This window comes from Gymnoscopelus braueri (genome assembly GCF_963280865.1).
Source record: "Gymnoscopelus braueri genome assembly, chromosome: 2".
In the NCBI taxonomy this organism is placed as follows: domain Eukaryota; kingdom Metazoa; phylum Chordata; class Actinopteri; order Myctophiformes; family Myctophidae; genus Gymnoscopelus; species Gymnoscopelus braueri.
Window position 1 is genome coordinate 45,681,474 of NC_137604.1, and position 21,107 is coordinate 45,702,580.

Below are 21,107 nucleotides of genomic sequence, written 5' to 3' on the forward strand. Positions count from 1 at the left end.
TCCATGTAGGTCATCACGTGTATTTTGTATTGAATTGGATGGGAGCAGCAACCAGGAGCCAGTGGAGTTAGTGAGGGAGCGGGGAGTTGTGAATGTTTTGGGAGGCTGAAGACCAGGCAGGCATATGCCGCAGCATTCTGGATCAGCTGTTAGAGGTTAGAGAGAGCACACCAGCAGACTCAGAAAAGAGGGAGAATGCAGTGGTCTAGCCTGGACAACGTGCCTATTAGAGATGCGCGGATCGTTTGGTTTTAGCAGCGGTTGCCGCAAATAACCGTAGTTTGGGTGGATTTAGGTGGATTAGGGCTAACCCTAACCCTAATCAAATATCGTTATTAATTCATATGGGATAAACCGCGGGTGAAATAATGCGGGAAATAAATAAATTACATCTATCTATAGGCCTATTATAGCTTTTAAAAAGCACGAAAACCTCGGTGTACGTGCGTTTGTAGTATTTTAATATTACGCCGTTTTCCATCAGGCACAAATTAGCCGCCTGCCGACCAGGGGTCCTTCCACTTCCAAACAACAACACTGTGGACGTATAAAAGCAGCTATAGTGAGCGAGAAACTTAAAGGAGGATTTTAAAAAAGAAAAAAAGAAGAAGGGAGGAATAAAGAGTTTGCCGTGGCGGTGATTTAGTGAAGCTCTTAACCCTGACAACGACGAGTCAAGTGCCGGATAGGAGACCAGAAGCACACAACGTTCACAGATACTATTGGCTTGAGCTTACCATGGGGGTGGGGAGACGAGGAAATTGGGGTAAGGGGGAGAGGAACCACATCCACCATGGTGTATACCAATTCCGTACTTAGTGGCGAGGCGTGAACTGGAATCTTGGTAAATTAAGTATCTCTGTTTATATTCAATGTAGCCCTGCTCTGAGTTCTGCATGTTATACTCCAACCACTATACAGTGCTCCACTGATTGTTTACAACATTGGTTCTCAAAGTGGGTTCCTTGGGCGGGGGGTTCCAGGGGGTCCCCAGCAAAATGTGTTAATATAGAATCACAATAATTTTAACCACTTTAACCTTTTATACTTTGGCTATTCAAAAATAGCAGATACAAGCTCACTCGTGCCTCGCTATGAGGGAACATTTGTAACAAAAAACTTTGCTTCTGGGGGTCCCTGGAACTAAATATTTTGAGATGGGGGGTCCGTGGCCAAATACATATAATTTTGGGGGAGCCTTGACATAAAAAAAGTTTGAGAACCACTGGTTTACAGTAACCTTCGAGACACAGTGGACAAAGTGTGTGCTCCATGAATCAATGGCCCGTCAGGTTGTGTTTTGTCCTTCTAAGAGGGATTATAGAGGTTTGTACACTTTCTTCTAAACTTTGCCAGAAGATTGCAGAAATAAAACTTTATAAATCACAAGCGTATTGAGTTTCTGACCAATCACACAAAAATTTCACATTAGCCCAGTGAGACCAGGAACGCATCTGTGTGTCATTTTTAGGTTTCTTTGGCTATTCAAAAATAGCAGATATACAAGCTCATAGCGCGGCACCGAGTGCCGCGCTATGAGCTTGTAGATCTGCTATTTTATGCTATTTTCAATCTTTTAATGTATATTTAAAAAAAATTACTAAAATCTTTGCTTCTGGGGGTCCCTGTGGACAAATACATATCATTTTGGGGGTCCTTGACATGACAAAAGTTTGAGAACCACTGACATTATAGCGACATAAGTTTAAAAAAAGCAAAGCAAAGATTTCAGTAAAAATGTTTGCTAAAATATATGATTATATATATTTAAAAAATAGCAGATATACAAGCTCACGTATCTGCTATTTTTGAATAGCCAAAGTATAAAATAATGGTTTAAGGGGTTACACAGATGTGTTCCCGGTTTAAATGGGTTAATGCCTCCGCGGTGATGGTCGGCGAGTTGGCCAATCTTCTTGGTGCAAGATTTGCTGAAACTAACTTCAGCAAAGGCACTGCGTTGGTTCATTTGCTCCGCAATTGTGTTATTTTGTTCTTATTGATTCAATGAAGATGAAAAAAGTTCTATTTTGTTTATTGCACCCTGCAAATTGCATGTCTATCTATCAAAACTAAGTGTTGGTGACAGATCCAAGACAATATCTATCTGCTCTCAAACTTGTTGCCGAGGTTCATTGCTAAATCTTTCAATAGCAGACGTGATTCTCTCTCTCTCTGTGTTTGTGTGAGTGAAGAATTGGATGATTCATGGCCAAACAACACTGAGAAACGCATATCTGTTCCCGGACGATCTGACTACTACATAATGCAGCACCTAGAGTTCTAACTAAAGAGAGAGATGAACACATTACACCAATTCTCGGATGTCTGCGCTGGCTTCCAGTGAGTCATAGAATTCATCTTACAATATGCTGCTTGTTAATTAAAACCAATCTCTGACTTGCTTTTATGATAGAAAACCTTTTGTTATCTCATTGTATTTATCAAAGTAAAGTGGTTGCCTTTGAGATGATAACCCCCGGCTGTGTCGTGATGAAACGCAAAGAAAGACCCAGTTATGATGACTTACTCTTAGGTTACTCTGTACTCCATGTCCTGTAAGTGATGTCTTGTGAGTGGCCGTCTGTCTGGGAACCGAAATGTCCCCAGTTTCCCAGACGGGAAGTGTCCTTGAGCAAGACACCCAAGCCGCACCCGATGAGCAGGTTGGTGCCTTGCATGGTTGGCTCTGCTATGTATGAATGTGTGATTGTAATGCACTTTGTTAAGCCTTTTGCGATTAATCCATTAAGACCGGGAACGCATCTGTGTCATTTTAAGATTTCTTTGGCTATTCAAAAATAGCAGATATACAAGCTCAAAGCCCGGCACAGAGTGACGGGCAATGAGCTTGTAGATCTGCTATATATATTTTTTTCATCTTGGAACATTTTTGAAAAGCTTTGAATATGTATATATATGTTTTAAAGCGAACAAAAAATTTCTTCGATATGTGCTTCTGGGGGTCACTGGAACAACATATTTTGAGATGGAGGTCCGCGGCCAAATACATATCATTTTGGGGGTCCTTGACATGAAAAATGTTGAGCGCCACATATAGCAACATTATACTGTTTATACTGTGATTTAGAAAACATTTTATATATATTTGGCCGCGGACCCCCATCTCAAAATGTTTTGTTCCAGGGACCACCCCAGAAGCAAAGATTTGAGTTACAATTGTGCTATAGGGAGAGATAAAACAAATAACAGCCCATACAAAGCTGGAGTTTTGTTATAAATGTTCGAAAAAAGTTAAACTGTTTCATCACTTTATTTGTTAGGTTTTTGTTGTAAATTCACTGTTCCAGTTCATACGGACCTCAATGTGGCCTCGATTCTTTTTTATTTGTTCGAGTCAAAGGGACAACACACACACACACACACACACACACACACACACACACACACACACACACACACACACACACACACACACACACACACACACACACACACAGTTATTAAAAAATATGTGTCCACAATGGTAGAGTGACCTCCACTGTGAGTCATCGCCTGTCTATCTTCTACTGTTTTGTCTCTTTTTCACTCTGTCTGCCTCTGCCCTTCGTCACTCACTGTCGTTCTTCACATTCTCTGTCTCTCTCCCTCTTTCTCTTGCCTCCTACTCTCCTTCTCATTCTCTTCTCCCACTCCTTTTCACTCCCACTCTGGCTCCCACTCTTTTCTTTGTACCCCCCCCCCCCCACCCACCCACACCTCCCATTTTCTTGATATCTCTCCCCGTCCAGGTGATATCTCTGAGGAGGCCTGTATGAATCTTGTGTGGTCAGGCAGTGTGTGGGGCTAACATGCTCTGTTGGGAAAATAGGAAGAGGAGTGTTGAGGGAAAACGATCCATCCACCGAGGGAATAGAGATGGGCTGTAAGTTGGAGGAAGCCAGACAGAAAACTGATGAACAGAATGAGAGGGCCACTGAGTCAGAATACACCCATTATCCCTAAACTTCTTTGCCATTTTTTAAGAAACATTTACAAATAGTTCAACTAGCCGATCTACATCGATACGTTGTGAGCTTGTCGATTGGCTATTTGAACTATTTGAAAATGTTTTTAAAAATAATACAAGAAAAGGGCCTCTCTGTGTGGAGTTTGCCTGTTCTCCCCTAGGGTAGGTACCATAGATATAGAAACCTAGATACCTCATTGGCCTCTGCAGTTCGTTGGAGCGACCTGTTTCGTATGGTGGCCACCATATTTCCGGGGGGCACGGGCACTGGCCAATCACAGCGTGTTGACTACTGGCCAATCACAGGGCGTCTTTTCCAGGACTTGTCAGAATGTAGTTGTCCCGCCCCCACCTGCCTCTGATTGGCCTACTGAACGCCCCCTTCTGTGACGCACAAGGAAATTTCCAGCTGCCCCCCCCGGAAGCAGAAGCGCGCCCGCCATACAGAAGCTTCGGAGCCAGAGGAGGCGTCTATCTTTATATGACTATGGTAGGTACCCTCACAAAAACATGCAGTAATCCTGGCCTCTATAACGCCTCCCCCTGGTCAGCTGGGGCACCTGATGGAGGTGAAAGGAACTGGTTGGAATAACGTGTTCCTTCCACACGCTATGTCCAACCGGGGAAACTCCCCCCTGTCAGGTGATAAGAAGTGGCTTGCAAGCGCTCATGCATTGAGGGAGGCATGTGCTCGGGTCTAAGCTCTCCCAAGGCTGGCAGAGGGAGTGCAGCGCCCAGGATTACTTAGACAATTGGCACTGGGTGAAAAAATAGGTTACAAAATCGTGGGATAACAAAAAAGAAATGACAAAGAAGTTTAGGGATAATGGGTAAGGCACCGGTGAAAATGTGGCCCTTGTCGTCTTCCCCAAGGAAGACAATTTGATTTGGTGTCATGTGCATAGTGTATCTGCTATAGTCTAATGGTATGTGTAGATATCTCAATGTTTTTAAGTTCTCTCTGACATGCTTTTTTAATGCTTGATTTTTCTCCCTGCTCTCCCTCTCCCTGCACCCCCCTCCCTTTCTGGAAAACTACAAAGATGGACCTAGTTACGCTAAAAACGAATTTCACCCATTTCTTTACACCTGTAAATCAGTGAATTATTATTCGGATATTGTCGGCCTAATTCCACCTCTCACACCGAAACAAGTAGAGCTCATGTTTTAGGCACAAACAAAGGATAGGCAGATACATTACATGTGCATGAAATCATTCCTTATTTTTCAGGCAGTGAAATGCGACCTTGTTTAGTTTTTTTTGTTTATGTCTGTTGCCCATTATTTGACCAAGCATTTCCATCATGTGACGCAATATCCACACTAGTGGATCTGTCTGTTCTTTTTACACAGATAACATGTGGATTTTGCCCAAAGTCGATAAGTGAGGAGGTGATTTTATTTGTATGTACTGTATTAACACTTTACCTGCCAATCACGAGTATAACCGTTGATGAAAAATACACCCGTTTACTGCCAAAGTCTGCCATCCACGAGTATAACCGTTTTTCAAAAAAAAAAATTAAATTTATCCACACAGAACCAGAGATATCACGATCCAAAGATTTCTAGCTCCATTCACTCCTTGGTTAACTTATTACTTTAAAATCCTGTATCTCGGCTCCTGTGTAAAAAAAAATTATACACTGGCACTGGGGGAAGTAAAATAAAAAAAAAACACTCTAATCTCTCAAGACAGATTCTGCTAACAGAGGAATTTGCCAGCACCACTGCCCTAAACATGTAAAGTTGTTATCGATATATACACTTGTGAAATGGGACATTCTGCCTAATGAGCACTTTCTACTTTTGGTACTTTAAGTACATTTTGATACCAATACTTTTGTACTTTTATTTAAGTACATTTTGAATTCCGGACTTTTACCTGTAACAGAGTATTTCTACATTTCAGTATTGATGCTTTCACTTTAAGTAAAGAAATTGAGTACTTTTCCCACCACTGCCGAATGGGTTTCCAGATTGGGGTCACTGTGAAGCAGCTGATCTCAGCTGGTTCAATCTGGAGGTGGTTGTGGAGGGGAGGATGAGGAGGAAGCTATGGGCGCTATCCTGATCCCTCTCACCTGCTCTCTGATGTCGTTGCTGTCGGGTTGAAACCTTGTATGTCCAAAACAGTTCCTTTTTTAACCCATTAAAACCAGGTAAAACATCAGTGTCATTTTAGATTGAGCTAAAAAGCATTATTTTATACTTTGGCTATTGAAAAATAGCAGATCTACAAGCTCATAGTGCGTCACTTCGTGCCGCACTACGAGCTTGTAGATCTGAATTTTTTTTTCAATTGTGACAATTTGTGCAAATCTTTGAATATACATATTCTTTTAAAGTGAACATTTTACATACTGTAGATATAATTTTGGGGGTCCTTGACATGAAAAAGTTTGAGCACCGCTGATATCATAAGTTGTATCATAATATCATAGCTGTTAGGATTTAGAAGACATTTGTAGAATCTGCCTCAGGTCTTAATGTTTTAATACTATTTAATCTATAAGCGCTAATCTATAAGAGCTTGTGCGACACTTGTTTGAAGTATAGAGGGCATTAATTAATTCGAAAATATTTAAAAAGTTGAAATATGGAGATACAAGGTTTCTGTGCTAGTGGTGATGAGACACTTTCAGCGACAGACTGTTCTGATTGTATGAGTGATTTATACTTAATTTATTGATCAAACATACATTATGTTGACTAAGTCAGACCATGTGCATTATGTCTAGCATCAGACTCCATGTACATTTAAATTGGATCTTATCCTTAGTTCTCTACTCTTACCTGTAACTATCTTGTGTTTCATGCTTACTGCGGTTGCCGCTAAGACACCTGACTCCCCCCCAGGTTCATCTCATGTTATTGTTCACACCGGGACCTGGGCGTTTTATGAAGAACTATGACAGTCCAGGATCCTCCTATATTAAACCCCCTTTTCCTTTATTAAACTTTGTGTGTGACCCTCTCACGGTATCTAAAGCCACCGTATTCGGGTCATGAGATGTGTTAAATAATATAATACCCTTTTATTATAGTTGCTGTGACTGTCGAGACCCAGTGAGAACCTTACGCTCTACAACAGTGATTCTCAAACTAAAGGACCCCCCACTTTGATCAGATTTTGTTTTACTTATGGGTCACCAATCTATACTGTCAGTGTTAACTCTTTGTACAAATGGATTTGGTTCCATTTGTACACTCTCAAGAGTTCCATTTCTACACTCTCAATAGTTGTACACTCTCGAGAGTTAAATTCCATTTGTACACTCTCAAGAGTTATATCTTTTTTTACACTCTCAGAGTTACAGACCCGTAACTCCTCAAGGACCCCGGCCTGGGGGTCTCCCTGGACCCCACTTTGGGAACCACTGCCTTACAAGATTGTTTAAGCTTTACACAGCAAAAAGAACAAACCCAGCTCATATCTCTTATTTGACAGGCTGTGTGCCGATGTCCTGGAATGTGACAGAGTGGCCTTCATAAGACATAAGAGAGTAATAGTGCTCCCTATTGTATAATGTACACAGCAAGCTACAGTATGCTTTTGTCATTAAAGGAGTAGTTCACCCAAACTCTCTTTGAGTCTCCTACCGGAAATATTGTACACCCGGTACACCCGGTCATCAAATTATTGGCTCAGGAATACGTCAAAAACTAAAACATCTCCATGAAATCAAGGCTTCATGGGGTGTGTAATTAAAAAAATCTTTTTCTGAGTGAACTACTCCTTTAAGTCAATGACCCAGAGGAATATGGCCGCATGTCCTAACAGCACTTCCGGGGGAAGTGACCTCATATATTGATTTTGACATTGACATAAGCTTGTGGATAATATCATTGTTTTTCAAGTGAGTTGCCCATTAACTGACCCAAGCATTTCCAAAGGGACCCACTTCGCCACATGAGCTACATCCTTTTCATGTGGCAGGATGGTTAGAGTGTGTTCAACTCTTGTGGTCGCAGGGAACAGGATGGAGGTTTGTTGGTTTGGAGCAATTAAGTGGACAATGTAGACACTGTTAGACTTGTATAACAGTTTTAGTAAAGGGAATCTGCAGGCCTGGAGGAAATATTACGTACGTTAAGTAATTATTATTACTATGTACACACAATCTTTTCTCCACAATGAAGTTACACTAGATGTGCTCATAGCTGTATACTGTTGTTCTATGCTATACAGTGTCAGCTGTTTAAAGCAGGGGTCTTAAACGTTTTTCAGGCCAAGGACCCCTAGGCTGAGAGAGAGATGAAGCAGGGACCCCCACTATATATTGTATAACATTGTGTTGCAGATTAAACCTTTTCATAGATTTCATAGACAGCTTCATAGACTTGTTTGACAGCACTAAACATCACTGTATATTGGATTCATGTTAATGAATAACCCTATTTTCAGACATTTAACCACTTAAACCGTCATTACTTATTAAACTTGACCTTTCTCTCTGTGGTCTGCTCTTTTTTCCCTACAACACCAAACCTCTTTGCCGAAAATAGACGATCTACAAGCTCAGCACGAGGCGTTGTGAGCTTGTAGATCTGCTATTTTTGGCTAAAGTCCACCTCAGAATAGGGATGCTAGGGTTCAAGTGGTTCAACTGGTAAAGACCTGAGGCCGATTCTACGAATGTCTTCTAAATCCCAACAGTATTCTGAAAAAACCTATGTTTCTATATCAGTGGTGCTTAAACTATTTCATGTCAAGGACCCCCAAAATTACATTTATTTGGCCGCCGACCCCCATCTCAAAATATTTTGTTTCAGGGACCCCCAGAAGCCTTGATTTTAGTTAAAAATGTTAATGTTAACAATATACATTCAAAGCTTTGCACACATTTTCATAATTTTTCAAAAATGGTCGTAGCGCGGCACGCTATGAGCTTGTATATCTGCTATTTTTGAATAGCCAAAGTGTAAAATAATGCTTTTTAGCTCAAATCAAAAAGTGACAGTTCCAGGTCTTAATGGGTTAATGTATCCCCTGTAGTAACTCTGAGGACCCCCTAGGGGTCCCGGACGGGACCCCCTGTTGAAGACCCCTGGTTTAAAGTAATACAAGAGGTTGATGGAGAGACTAAACAGAACTGAATGACCCCTCTGCTTTTTTACCATTGTCAACACCTGGCCCCTTTGTGTTGTTTGATTCTGTAACTAGACTCAGTGGTGAGATCACTACTGTGAGCCTCTCTCTCCTGTATCTCTGTTGTTTCTTATTCAGTCCAGCGCACACTCTCACAGACTGTGTTTCCAGCCCAGTGGGCCCCCCTGCAGCTCAGGGGAGTTTTTGTTTCAGGGGCCCCCGGGCTTCACCTCACTGCCCTCCTTCACCAGGTCACCTCCTCCATCCTCCCAGCCAAGAAGTACATCCCGACCGTATCTTTGAGCCAGTGGTGGAAAAAGCACTCAAATGTTTTTGCAACCCATTAAGACCTGAGGCCGTTTCTAAAAACAGTTTTTTGAAAGAAAAATCTTTAAAAATAAAAATGTCACGATTTTTCAAAAATAGCAGATCTACAAGCTCATGGCGCGGCACTCGGTGCCGCGCTATGAGCTTATCTGCTATTTTTGAATAGCCAAAGACATCTAAGGTGACACAGATGCGTTCCAGGTCTTAAGTAAAAGTATCGATACTGCAATGTAGAAGTAGCCTACTCTGTTACAAGTGAAAGTCCGGAATTCAAAAATGTACTTGAGTAAAAGTACAAAAGCATTGGTATCAAAAGTAAAAGTACTAAAATGTTTGAAAATAGCAGATCTTCAAGCTCACAACGCGTCGCGATGTGACGCGTTTTGAGCTTGTAGATCTGTTATTTTCAAATAGCCTATGTATAAAATAGGGCTTAAGTGGTTTATGTATGTTTTATAATGTAATAATGTATATCTGCAAAGTAACTAGTCACTAAAGTTTTCAAATAATTGTAGTGGAGTAAGTACAATATTTGCCTCTGAGATGTAGTGGAGTAGAAGTGAAAGTATAGACAATTGGAAATACTGCAGTAAAGTAAAATACCTCAACATCGTACACATCACCACTATTCAGGAGTTGCTGACAATTAAACCCTGTCATGTTATTGCCTCTTCCTCAATTATGTTTATCTTGGTTTTATTGTTGTTTTATGTACAATTACGGGATGGAAAACAGAGATTTTCTGTAATGGAGATAGAGGCTGTTGTTTGTGCTTAGATTGTTCAAAGCTGTGTAGAAATGTAGGCCATGGACAAGTTCACTTGCCTAGTCAAGTGATGTAGTTGCTTAGAATCTAAAATAGAATAGCAATAACAATGCTTAACAATTTATTTACAGGTTCTTCCATCATTAAAACTACAATCTGGGACTTATTGTAATTTTTAAAATGATATTTTAACCAATCTGTATGGTAGAGTATGTATAATATAACTAACACATCTGCAGTGGTTGGAGGTGCTCTTCCACTGACTGAGATATTTTGACTCTTGTGTCGGGTATGACAATGCCAATAAAGTTATTTGAAGCACACATCACATTGTTACTGTAGTTTGGACATCATTGCAATTACCTGTATCCATCAGGAGGAGTGACATCAAACTTACGGATTATAGCTTTAAAGTTGCCATTTAAGCAGGGAATTGACTGAGCTGGATCATTCAAGCTGCAGCACGTGTAAAAGGTTGCTTTGGTTGCCAGTACTCCATTGGATCCTTGACCCTGTAGCCACGTCACAGTGGTGAAGGACGCCGTCGATTGATTTTCTTTTGGAAACTAAACGTCTCATCATCTCATCGGAATGAATCATCATAAATCTGCAATGACCTTGTAAAGTTGAAGTGGGTTATAGTGGCTGCAGGCATCGCAGTGCACCACAAAGAATGAAGAGAGACAGTCAAGAGGCTGAACTGTGCCTTTGACATCATCTTATACCCCGCCCTCCCATGTGATGTCGTACACACTGGCGCCGGCGTGGGTTCTGAAAGTCTTTGGGATGAACAGATTACTGAATAATTCTGTTGGAGAGCATGTGTAAATCCCCGGGATTTTTTCATATTTGCTCAACCCCGAACCATTGATTCCTTCCCCTACCAAGCTCTTAACTCTTTAAGACTGGGAACGCATCTGTGTGTCATTTTTAGATTTTGTGGGCTATTCAAAAATAGCAAATATACAAGCTCAATATAGATCTGCTATTTTTGAAAAATCATGAAAAGTTGTGCAAATATTCATTTTTTATCTTTTTTTTGCAGACATTTGTAACTCAAATCTTTGCTTCTGGGGGTTCCTGGAACTAAATATTTAGCAAATGTTCGCTTTAAAAAATACATAATCCCAGATTTTGCCACAAATTTTCACGATTTTTCTCTCTGTGCCGCGCTATGAGGCACAGAGTGCCGCTCTATGAGCTTGTAGATCTGCTATTTTTGAATAGCCAAAGAAATCTAAAAATGACACACAGATGCGTTCCCGGTCTTAATGGATTAAGATTAAAACAGATAGGGGGAGGGGCAAGCAGGAGGGGTGGGGAGGGGATTGTGTGTGAGGGAAGTTGGCTCAGTGGATGATGGTTCACAGACTGTTATGTAATGTCAAGAGGACGTCAAAGGCACAGATTCTCTCTCGTCTCTCTGTGCACTCTGATGCCTTTTGTCCATATATAGCCCACTAACCTATTTGCCTACACAGGCCATTCAGCTCAACATGTGCAATCGTTGAACACCTTTGCACTTCAGATTAACGCATTAAGACTATGGGAACGCATATGTAACCACATAAACCATTATTTTATACTTTGGCTTTTATATCAGATATACAAGCTCATAGTGCAGCACCGAGTGCCGGGCTATGAGCTTGTAGATCTGCAAAAATGTTTTAATCGTGAAAATGTGGGCAAATCTTTGAATATATATATTTCTAAAGCAAACATTTATAACTCAAATCTTTGCTTCTGGTGGGTCCCTGGAACAAAACATTTTCAGATGGAGGTCGGCGGCCAAATACACCTTAACATGAAAAAGTTTGAGAACCACTGATATAGCAACGTTTTTCAGAAAACTGTTAGGATTTAGAATACATTTGTAGAATTCCCAGAAGCAAACATTGGAGTTACAAATGTTTGCTTTAAAAAATATATATTCAAAGATTTGCACAAATTTTCACGATTTTTCAAATAAATAGCAGATGTACAAGCTCATAGAGCAGCACTTGTAGATCTGCTATTTTTGCATAGCCAAGGTATAAAATAATGGTTAAAGTGGTTACACAGATGCGTTCCCGGTTTTACTCTCCATACATTGTAGTTGAAATCCTTTTGCGTGTATATATACAGAGGCGATGGTGACCGGAAACAACACTGAAAACCCCTTACAGGTCACATTTCCACATTCTGACAGCTAAATGATCACTCAGGAGTTCACAGTGCATGCCCTATAGGTGTGTGAGAGAAAGTGCTCGTTTTAAGCGGGTTTTACATATGAAAATGAGAGGGCAAATCACATTGCCTGTTATGTGCCGGTTTGTGTCATGGTTGATCCCTCTTCTGGGGTAAATATATCAATCTGGATTCAGGTGCAACTGGAGGACATCAGCAAATGGTGTGAAAATAATACACCGCTGTCCTGAAATGAAGCAGTGAGCATTACAAACAGCAAACAAGGAAAGTGGATTATATGGAAGCTATATATTTTCACGGCTTTGCTTGTGGTGTTTTCCCCAGAAAACTGAAGATATTCAGTGGAAACACCATGGCAGTTGATTTAACACTGTGACCTGAATTTCACATGGAATACTAGGTCAGAATCCGCTAACACACAATGTTCCTCTAGTGAGGTAGTTTTTTGATTGTGATCACATCAGACATATCTTCCTCAGGTCTGCTCTGCATCTATATCAACCCAAGTCTATATCTAGACTCGGGGTGTCGATAACGGAGTGGTTAAGGTGTGTACCTCATAGGCTGTGATGCCTGACAGAGCGTCCCAGGCCTGGCAGACCTTTGCTGCATGTCAATCACCCTGCATGTCAAGTGGCTGGTGCAGTGCGGCCAAACATTAGCATGTGAGTGCATTGAGGACGTAACGTAAATAAGGCAGAGGACTACAGTATAGGAGCTCTTCCATCAATATAATAACTTTATTTTGCATATGAATGATTCCTCAGATCCATGCTTACAGTACACTGAGAGAGAGAGAAACTATTCTTTCAAACGTTGTCATCCGTGTAATGAGAGGGGCATTTTTGCATGGCATCATAAAAACCACATCCACATTGCTAGCACCCGACAAGTGTAACAGTATCACACCAAAATATTCAACCAACCAACCAATTGGTTAACAATTTTGGTTATGTACCAAGCTTTGTAGAAATTTCCTTATGGGAATGTTCTTGTAATTACCATAGCTTGATCTACATTTCTATCTTTCTTTTTTCATCATTGGACCGTAACTGTGGGTGAGAACCAACCTGATATTGCACTATATACAGTATATCTATATATCTATATGTATCTACATGGATTTCCATATAAAATAAATACATATAATACATCATACATGGATTTGTTGATATCATCACCGTAAACAACCATGAAAAACGAAAAAAAAGGACATCATATAATATATGTATTTACTGTACTGCAGGTACCACAGAAACGAACAAACAAAAAAGTGCTTAGTAAAAGATAAGGATACATTTTTACCTCCGTTCATCTTTGATTGTATCAAGGTCAGAAAGCACAGTCCGCACGAGACGGCAGAGGCCGTTACATTTGGTACTTATCTCTGTAAACCCATCGCCATCCCCTGTCCTTTTTCACACTCTTTCAGTGACTCTTTGTGCCCCGCCCCCACCCATGGCGTTCCCCACGTCTCACACCGAGTCCACTTTCACCTGGTTATTGTTGGTCAATAGCGGCGACGGCGACGGCTTGCTCTTGAGCCGCTCGACCGCGTCGTTGGAGCTGTCCTGGAAGAAGATGCGCGCCGTGCACACCGACACCACGATGCGCTTGTACTCGCGCCGGAAGTTCTGGTTGAGCACGCCGTACACGATGGCGTTGAGGCAACTGTTGAAGTAGGCCATGAAGTAGCTGGCCACGAACAGCCACTCGGGGATGAGCGGCACCACCCCCTTGGGGTCGATGGCCACCGCCAGGCCGATCAGGTTGAGCGGCGCCCAGCACACGGCGAACAGCACGAACACCACGAACATGGTGACAAAGTTCCGCACGTCGTGCGGCGTCATCTTGGGCCGGTTGTCCGGCTTGACCCGCCGCCGCACCTGGATGACGAGGATCCAGATCCTCAGGTAGCAGTAGGTGACGATCATGATGGGCAGGATGAAGTGGAAGAAGACCACGGCGATGGTGTACGCCGAGCTGGCCGACTGCTCGAACGTGCACGAGTAGATGCGCGGGTCGTACTGCAGCGAGCCCACGAAGAGGTTGGGCACGATGGCCACCACGGTCAGCGCCCAGATGAGCAGCACGTAGCACACCGAGTTCTTGTCGCTGTACAGCTTGTCGTACTTGAGGCTGTGGCAGATGTAGCAGTAGCGGTTGATGGCGATGCCGGTGATGTTGAAGATGGAGCCGATGACGCTGACGCCCATGAGGAAGCCGCTGATCTGGCAGTGCATGTAGCCCAGGTTCCAGCCATTGTGGAAGATGGAGGTGAGGACCAGAGGGTACGGGTAGATGGCCACCACCAGGTCTGCCACCGCCAGGCTCACCACGAAGATGTTTCCTGCACAGAAGATATGACACAGGCACACACACAAGATTATGTTACTGGTACAGTTGAGATATAGACAGGAAACAGGGAGAGAGAGACACAGGGAGTGACACACAGCAAAGGTCATCGGGTTCGGGAATCAACCCTGCGACATTATAGCCTATATGTGGTATGTGCCTTAACCACTAGGCCAGGGGTCTTCAACGTTTTCAGGCTAAGGACCCCCTAGCTGAGAGAGAGATGAAGCAGGGACCCCCTCTATATTGTATAAAATTGTGTTTCAGATTAACCTTTTTTTCCCTCTACACCAAACCTCTTTGCCAAAAATAGCCAATCTGCAATTTTTTTGCTAAAGTTCTCCTGGGTTCAAGTGGTTAATGTAAAACATAAAAATCATATCACACAAAGATTTGGTGGCCCCCCTGTAGTAACTCTGAGGACCCCCTGTTGAAGACCCCTGCACTAGGCCATCGGTGCCCCTAAACCAACCACCTTAACCTATCCACAGCCTAACCCTAACCCTCAAATCCCTTACCCTCAAACTGATCTCAACCTTAAAGGACCACTGGTAATAGCCTAATAATGAATTGCCTATTCACAGCTTCAGCAATATAAAAATGAACCCTTTCCTCGTGGGGATGAGAACAATATCCCCAAGACGTCGCCTTTTCTGATTTATATCCTAAAAAAAGATAGATCCCTATACAAACACCTACAGGCAAATTCATACACATCAACACACAACTACACAAAGAGCTTACACAAGGAAGGGCACTATAGCCAGGGAAAATAACTTTGAAAACTTAATTCTATGATTTCTATTGTGAAGAGGATGTTAAAATCTGATCTCTGTGTGTCGAGGGCACTGGAAAAGCTCTGCCAGCTCAAGTAAATCAATGTGTTTTATGTACGCAGAGAGAGCAAAAACAGACTCTTTTATCTACTGATAACATATCTTTTTCTGTTCAAATATTGCTACTACAACTACTATTTCATTCACACAGCAAATTACAGCGTTACAGTGGCCAATTTTTCACCATCAATCTCTTTTGGGGGGTTTGAGTAATGTTTGTTTGACTAGTGTAACGCCCCCCAGCCGAGAAAACAATCCCCTATTTCAGCTATACAGTCCAACAAAAACGATTTCTAATGTTTCAGGCAAGAAATAGGCCATGCAGTTGCTCAATATTGATTAATTTCCCATGAACAATGGCTAGTTTAAAAGTTTGTTTCAGCATATTCAGCAGCTTCAAATGCAATTATAGAGGAGTTTTGACATTTTTAACTGCGGTTGTGGGACAATGGGGCAGCAGTGGTTCAGGGGTTGAGTGGCCGGGTAGAGTGAACTGCAAACCGCAAGGTTCCCAGTTCGATCCCGGGCTGGGGGGCTCCCCCAGAGTTAGTGTCGAAGTGTCCTTGAGCAAGACACTGTGTGTGTGAATGGGTGAATGTAATGCACAATCTATGTAAAGCGCTTTGGATAAAAGCGCTATATAAATGCACCATTTACAATTTACATGTTGAATCTTGAACCTTCAGTATCATCATTTGATTAAATAACAAACGTTTAATAATGTTTTGGGTTGAGCAACTTTTCCATAATATATTCATATTTTCACCACCTGTGCATTTAAGATACAGTGCTGTAAAATAGGCTACTGCTACTATTATCTTTTTTTTATATAATGGTGTGTTTCTGAATTCATGACAAAATGTGTTTGATATGATATTGTAATGTTGTTTACCCATTTGTCATTACACAAGGGAACTATTCACTTTCGGTCCAAGGGAAGGCAGTTTTATTTTTTAACTGCATTGTGTTTTGGGTTATGGGTTTGGAGGCAGCTCACGTCTCTGTCTGTTCATAGTCCCATGTGAATACAGTCAACACACTTGGTCCACAGGTAAACACCTTCCCCCTCCCCCGTTCACGCATTCACATTGAATTCTTAGAGCGAAAACAGACTCCCTCCCCACCCTCGCTATGGACAGAGGAGATGAAAAGTACAGCTCGCTCATTTGCCATTAAAATTCAATTCACAATTCAATTTCGCTGTGTTATTCCGGAGATTTACTTTTGCTGCCTTGCACACAAAAATAAATAAATACAGGAGTTACAGAAGGAAAACAAATCAATGCTGTATCCTTGCAAGCCTGGGAACACTTGGCCCGCAGGCCTGTCTCATACGAACATGGTGTAACAGAGGCCACTAAACACGTATTGAGCTGCTATGTAAATGTAATAGTTGTGGTTTAAACGGGACATAGGAGCATTAGTCTAACTCCCCAGGGGTCTTGTTTATAAAACCGCAGCGATTCCAAGTTTATGTGCCTCAAAAGACAAAAATGGCTAAAATATGCACACACACAACAAAGAAACAAAGAAACCAAAAAAACTCAGATTTATAAAACCATGTACACGCTTGTACACAATTCTCCCTTTACATTTATATCCGTTAATGCCACTGTCAATTCTATTAATATACTCTTAGTGCACTTTCACTACATTTATATTTATACCTGTTAATACACGTTAATCCCGAGGCCAAACAAGAGGCCTACTGTAGCACTCCTTTGGTTTCTGGTATTTGCCGGTATACTTGTCGGAGCTAATCTCCGGCATGGTTGGCCCGATCGGCGAGAAACTGTGCACACACACACTCCCTGGAGCAGAACCTCAGCCCCAAATCTTTCACATCGGCCTGTTATAGCGCCACCTGGAGGCCGATTTTTGCAAAACACATTTTTGGCATCACTCTTCCTACTGATTTTGTCCAAACATCACGCAAATCAGTACACATTATCTCTATTGTCATGTAATCAAGACGGACCTGTCCGATTGTTCATATTTCCTCCTGATTGGCTAAGATTGACTTCTACTACCTGGCCTGGTGTGTTCCGAGGAGCACATTTTTCTGCTTATTACTTTTTTTTTACTCCTAGCTGTGTCTTTTTTTCTGTATCTGTCCTGTGTTTCATAACTACGCTACAGCCATGACAACTGAAGTTCCCCATGGGATCAGTAAAGGTCCGTCCGTTGTTGAGTTATGTTGTATTGTTATTGTGGGCATCCTACTAATCATCCTCTCTCTGAGGTCTGTTCCCTGGAGGGAGGGCTTTCAGGGGAGTGCACAGTGCACACCCAGTAGCAGTGGTGTAAAGTAACTAAGTACATTTACTCAAGTACCATACTCACAATTTTGAGGTACTTTTACTTTACTGGAGTATTTCCAATTGTCTATACTTTTACTTCTACTCCACTACATCTCAGAGGCAAATACTGTACTTTTACTCGACAACTTTAGTTACTAGTTAGTTACTTTGCAGATATAAATGATTACATCATAAAACATACATGAACCACTTAACCCCTATTTTATACATAGGCTATTTTCAAACATTTTAGTAGTTTTACTTTTGGTACTAAAAGTACATTTTGATACCCATACTTTTGTACTTTTACTCAAGTAAATGTTGAATTTCAGACTTTTACTTGTAGTGTAACAGAGTCCTTCTACATTGCAGTATTGATACTTTTACTTAAGTAAAACATTTGAGTACTTTTTCCACCTCTGCAGGGGAGAGCACACCCAGGAGAAGGCCATCAGGCGTTAAGCCTGGCAATTAACTTGTCAGGCTGTACCAAGGGGCCGGTGAAGAGAGAGGGTGTGGTTGGAGGCTTGGGTTTGGGTTTTTGTTTGGTATTTCTTTAATTGATTAGACATATGTTTTGACTTGTGTTGGCATTGTATTTCTCATTGGTGATTGAGTGTCTGTACTGTAGATGTTGCTCTTGAAGGGTGTATTAGAGTTAAGCTGGCTCCAGACCAATCCAAATCGGCCCGACATTGGGCCGATTTGGCTTCGGGAAGCGTCGGCCAGTCGGTTAGGGGTCCGTCGGCCAGTCGGTTAGGGGTCCGTCGGGACCTTTTCGGCCGACCCAGAGCCGACCGAACATGTTCAGCTTTTTAGCCGACTGGCAGAGCAGTGGCAGTGACAACAAAAGGCTGTCGGTGTTGCCAGATTATGTGAGAGAAACAAGCGACCATGTCTATGAAAACCTACATTCACTGTTTCTCGTTGTTGCTCCCAGAGAGAGAGAGAGAGATTGATTGATTTGACCTAGTTTTGCGCAGTTTTGGTGCGCAACACAACCCTCGTTTAAGTGAATTGCTTTCACCTGCTGCTGCTGTGTGGAGCGCAGTGGTGGAAAAAGTACTCAAATGTTTTACTTAAGTAAAAGTATCAATACTGCAATGTAGAAGTACTCCGTTACAAGTAAAAGTCCCGAATTAAAAATGTACTTGAGTGAAAGTACAAAAGTATTGGTATCAAAATGTACTTAAAGTACCAAAAGTAAAAGTACTCAAATGTTTGAAAATAGCAGATCTACAAGCTCACAACGCGTCGCTTCGCGACGCGTTGTGAGCTTGTAGATCGGCTATTTTCAAATAGCCTAGGTATAAAATAGAGCTAAAGTGGTTACTGTATGTTTTATAATGTAATAATTTATATCTGCAAAGTAACTAATAACTAAAGTTTTCAAATAATTGTAGTGGAGTAAAAGTAGAATATTTTCCTCAGAGATGTATGGAGTAGAAGTAAAAGTACTGAAAATTAGAAATACTCCAGTAAAGTAAAAAATCCTCAAAAGTGTACTTAAGTACAGTACTTGAGTAAATGTACTTAGTTACTTTACACCACTGGCGGAGTGTGCGCTACAGGGCATATCTCCAAGCCAGGGTGACCTACCCAGGCTCATGAAATTCATATGCAGGCATAGTAGCCAATTAGAATGAAATCCGCAAAAACGGACTCATATACTGATACAGAACCATATATTGGCTATTATATTATGGCTGTCGGGTGGAAATCTTGTATGTTCCTTTTTTATTATTATTTAAAAACAATTTAAAATCGTGAAAATAGCCAATCTACAAGCTGTAATTATTAATAATTAAGAAATACTATATTTTAAAGAGTGAAAAATCAACTAAAGTCATTATTAGTGCAAGTTCATTCACATTTCATTTGAATGAAAATAACTTGTGGGTAAAATACATTCTGTGAATCTAATGTGATTAATGTGACCCCTACTTCAGTCAGTGAAGTCCAGGGCTGAATGTGACATATTGAGACCTATATAACTAAATATTGGTCATTTGCCAACACATTATTTTGTGAAATAAATGGGTTATATTTCACAGATAGTTATACTATTCTTATAATATATTAAAATACAATGATCCTTAACCTTCAAGTTAAATGCATTATTTCCGTGGACTTAAAAATCATTTTTGGACTTAAAAATCATTATTATTTTTTTGGATGGCCTTCCTGCCCTGGCAGGAAGACCGGGCAGGGCCTTTGTGCCCTCCAAAAAATTACAACACCAAAGGCCAAGTGGCCTTGCCCCTAAAATGACGAAATTCCAGGCTTGAATGCAATAGATGTACTCTGAGTCTGTTACAAGTAAAAGTCCAGAATTCAACATTTACTTGAGTAAAAGTACTAAAGTATTGGTATAAAAATGTACTTAAAGTACCAAAAGTAAAAGTACAAAAATGTTTGAAAATAGCAGATCTACAAGCTCAGAACGCGTGCATCGCAACACGTTGTGAGCTTGTAGATCTGCTATTTTCAAATAGCTTATAGGTATAAAATAGGGCTAAAGTGGTTAATGTATGTTTCATAATGATTTATATCTGCAAAGTAACTAGTAACTAAACATTTCAAATAATTGTTGTGGAGTACAAGTATAGACAATTGGAAATACTCCAGTAAAGTAAAAGTACCTCAAAATTGTACTTAAGTACAGTACTTGAGTAAATGTACTAGTTACTTACACCACTGCACGTCAGTGAAGAAAAAACGCTGGGAACATCCCTAAGTGGCTTTGCAGGGAAACAAGCCCAAAGTCGCTTATAATAAGCAGACCTGGCAACGCTGGCACGCTAAAAGTCAAATTAGCACATGAATGGCCAGTCGGCTGACAGACTTAAATGGTAACTTTTGCCAACCGAATACCAGTCTGTTGCAGTCTGGAGTAGTCTGCAATAGTCTGGACGAGTCTGTTTGGTGCGGAGTTGCCTTTAGAGGGGGAATGTGACAGTGCCCTGTATTAGGGAGGTGATGGTATAGTCCGGGGGTTATATGTACCAGCTGGGAGTGCTTGGTAAGGGGTCTGGTTTTGTATCTGGTTTTGTATCCTGTAACCACTGACACGACCAAATGTTTGTAAAAGCTGTTGGTATATTAGGAAATGGCACAATCTCTGTCTGGCATCATGTTACACCTCGCTGTACATCTCAGTCCCGCTCATCCTATTTGTAAGGTCATCCATTACTATTAAACATTATGGTAGCACATCTCAAAATCCAATGAAAGAGAAACACTCACACAATCACACCTGGCTCACATCACAAAA

The 21,107-nt window shown here is 41.3% G+C and overlaps 1 protein-coding gene across 1 annotated transcript in view; it reads right to left on the bottom strand.

Annotated features, from left to right (window-relative positions):
- Window positions 1-13,107: 13,107 nt before the first annotated feature.
- The window catches only part of mtnr1aa (melatonin receptor 1A a), a 66,868-nt gene continuing 58,868 nt past the window's right edge, over window positions 13,108-21,107 (bottom strand). Inside the window, exon 2 of the mRNA XM_080446501.1 lies at window positions 13,108-14,692. Within this exon, the coding sequence (XP_080302627.1) occupies window positions 13,818-14,692 (875 nt within the window). The 3' untranslated portion in view covers window positions 13,108-13,817. The remainder of the gene's footprint in view (window positions 14,693-21,107) is intronic.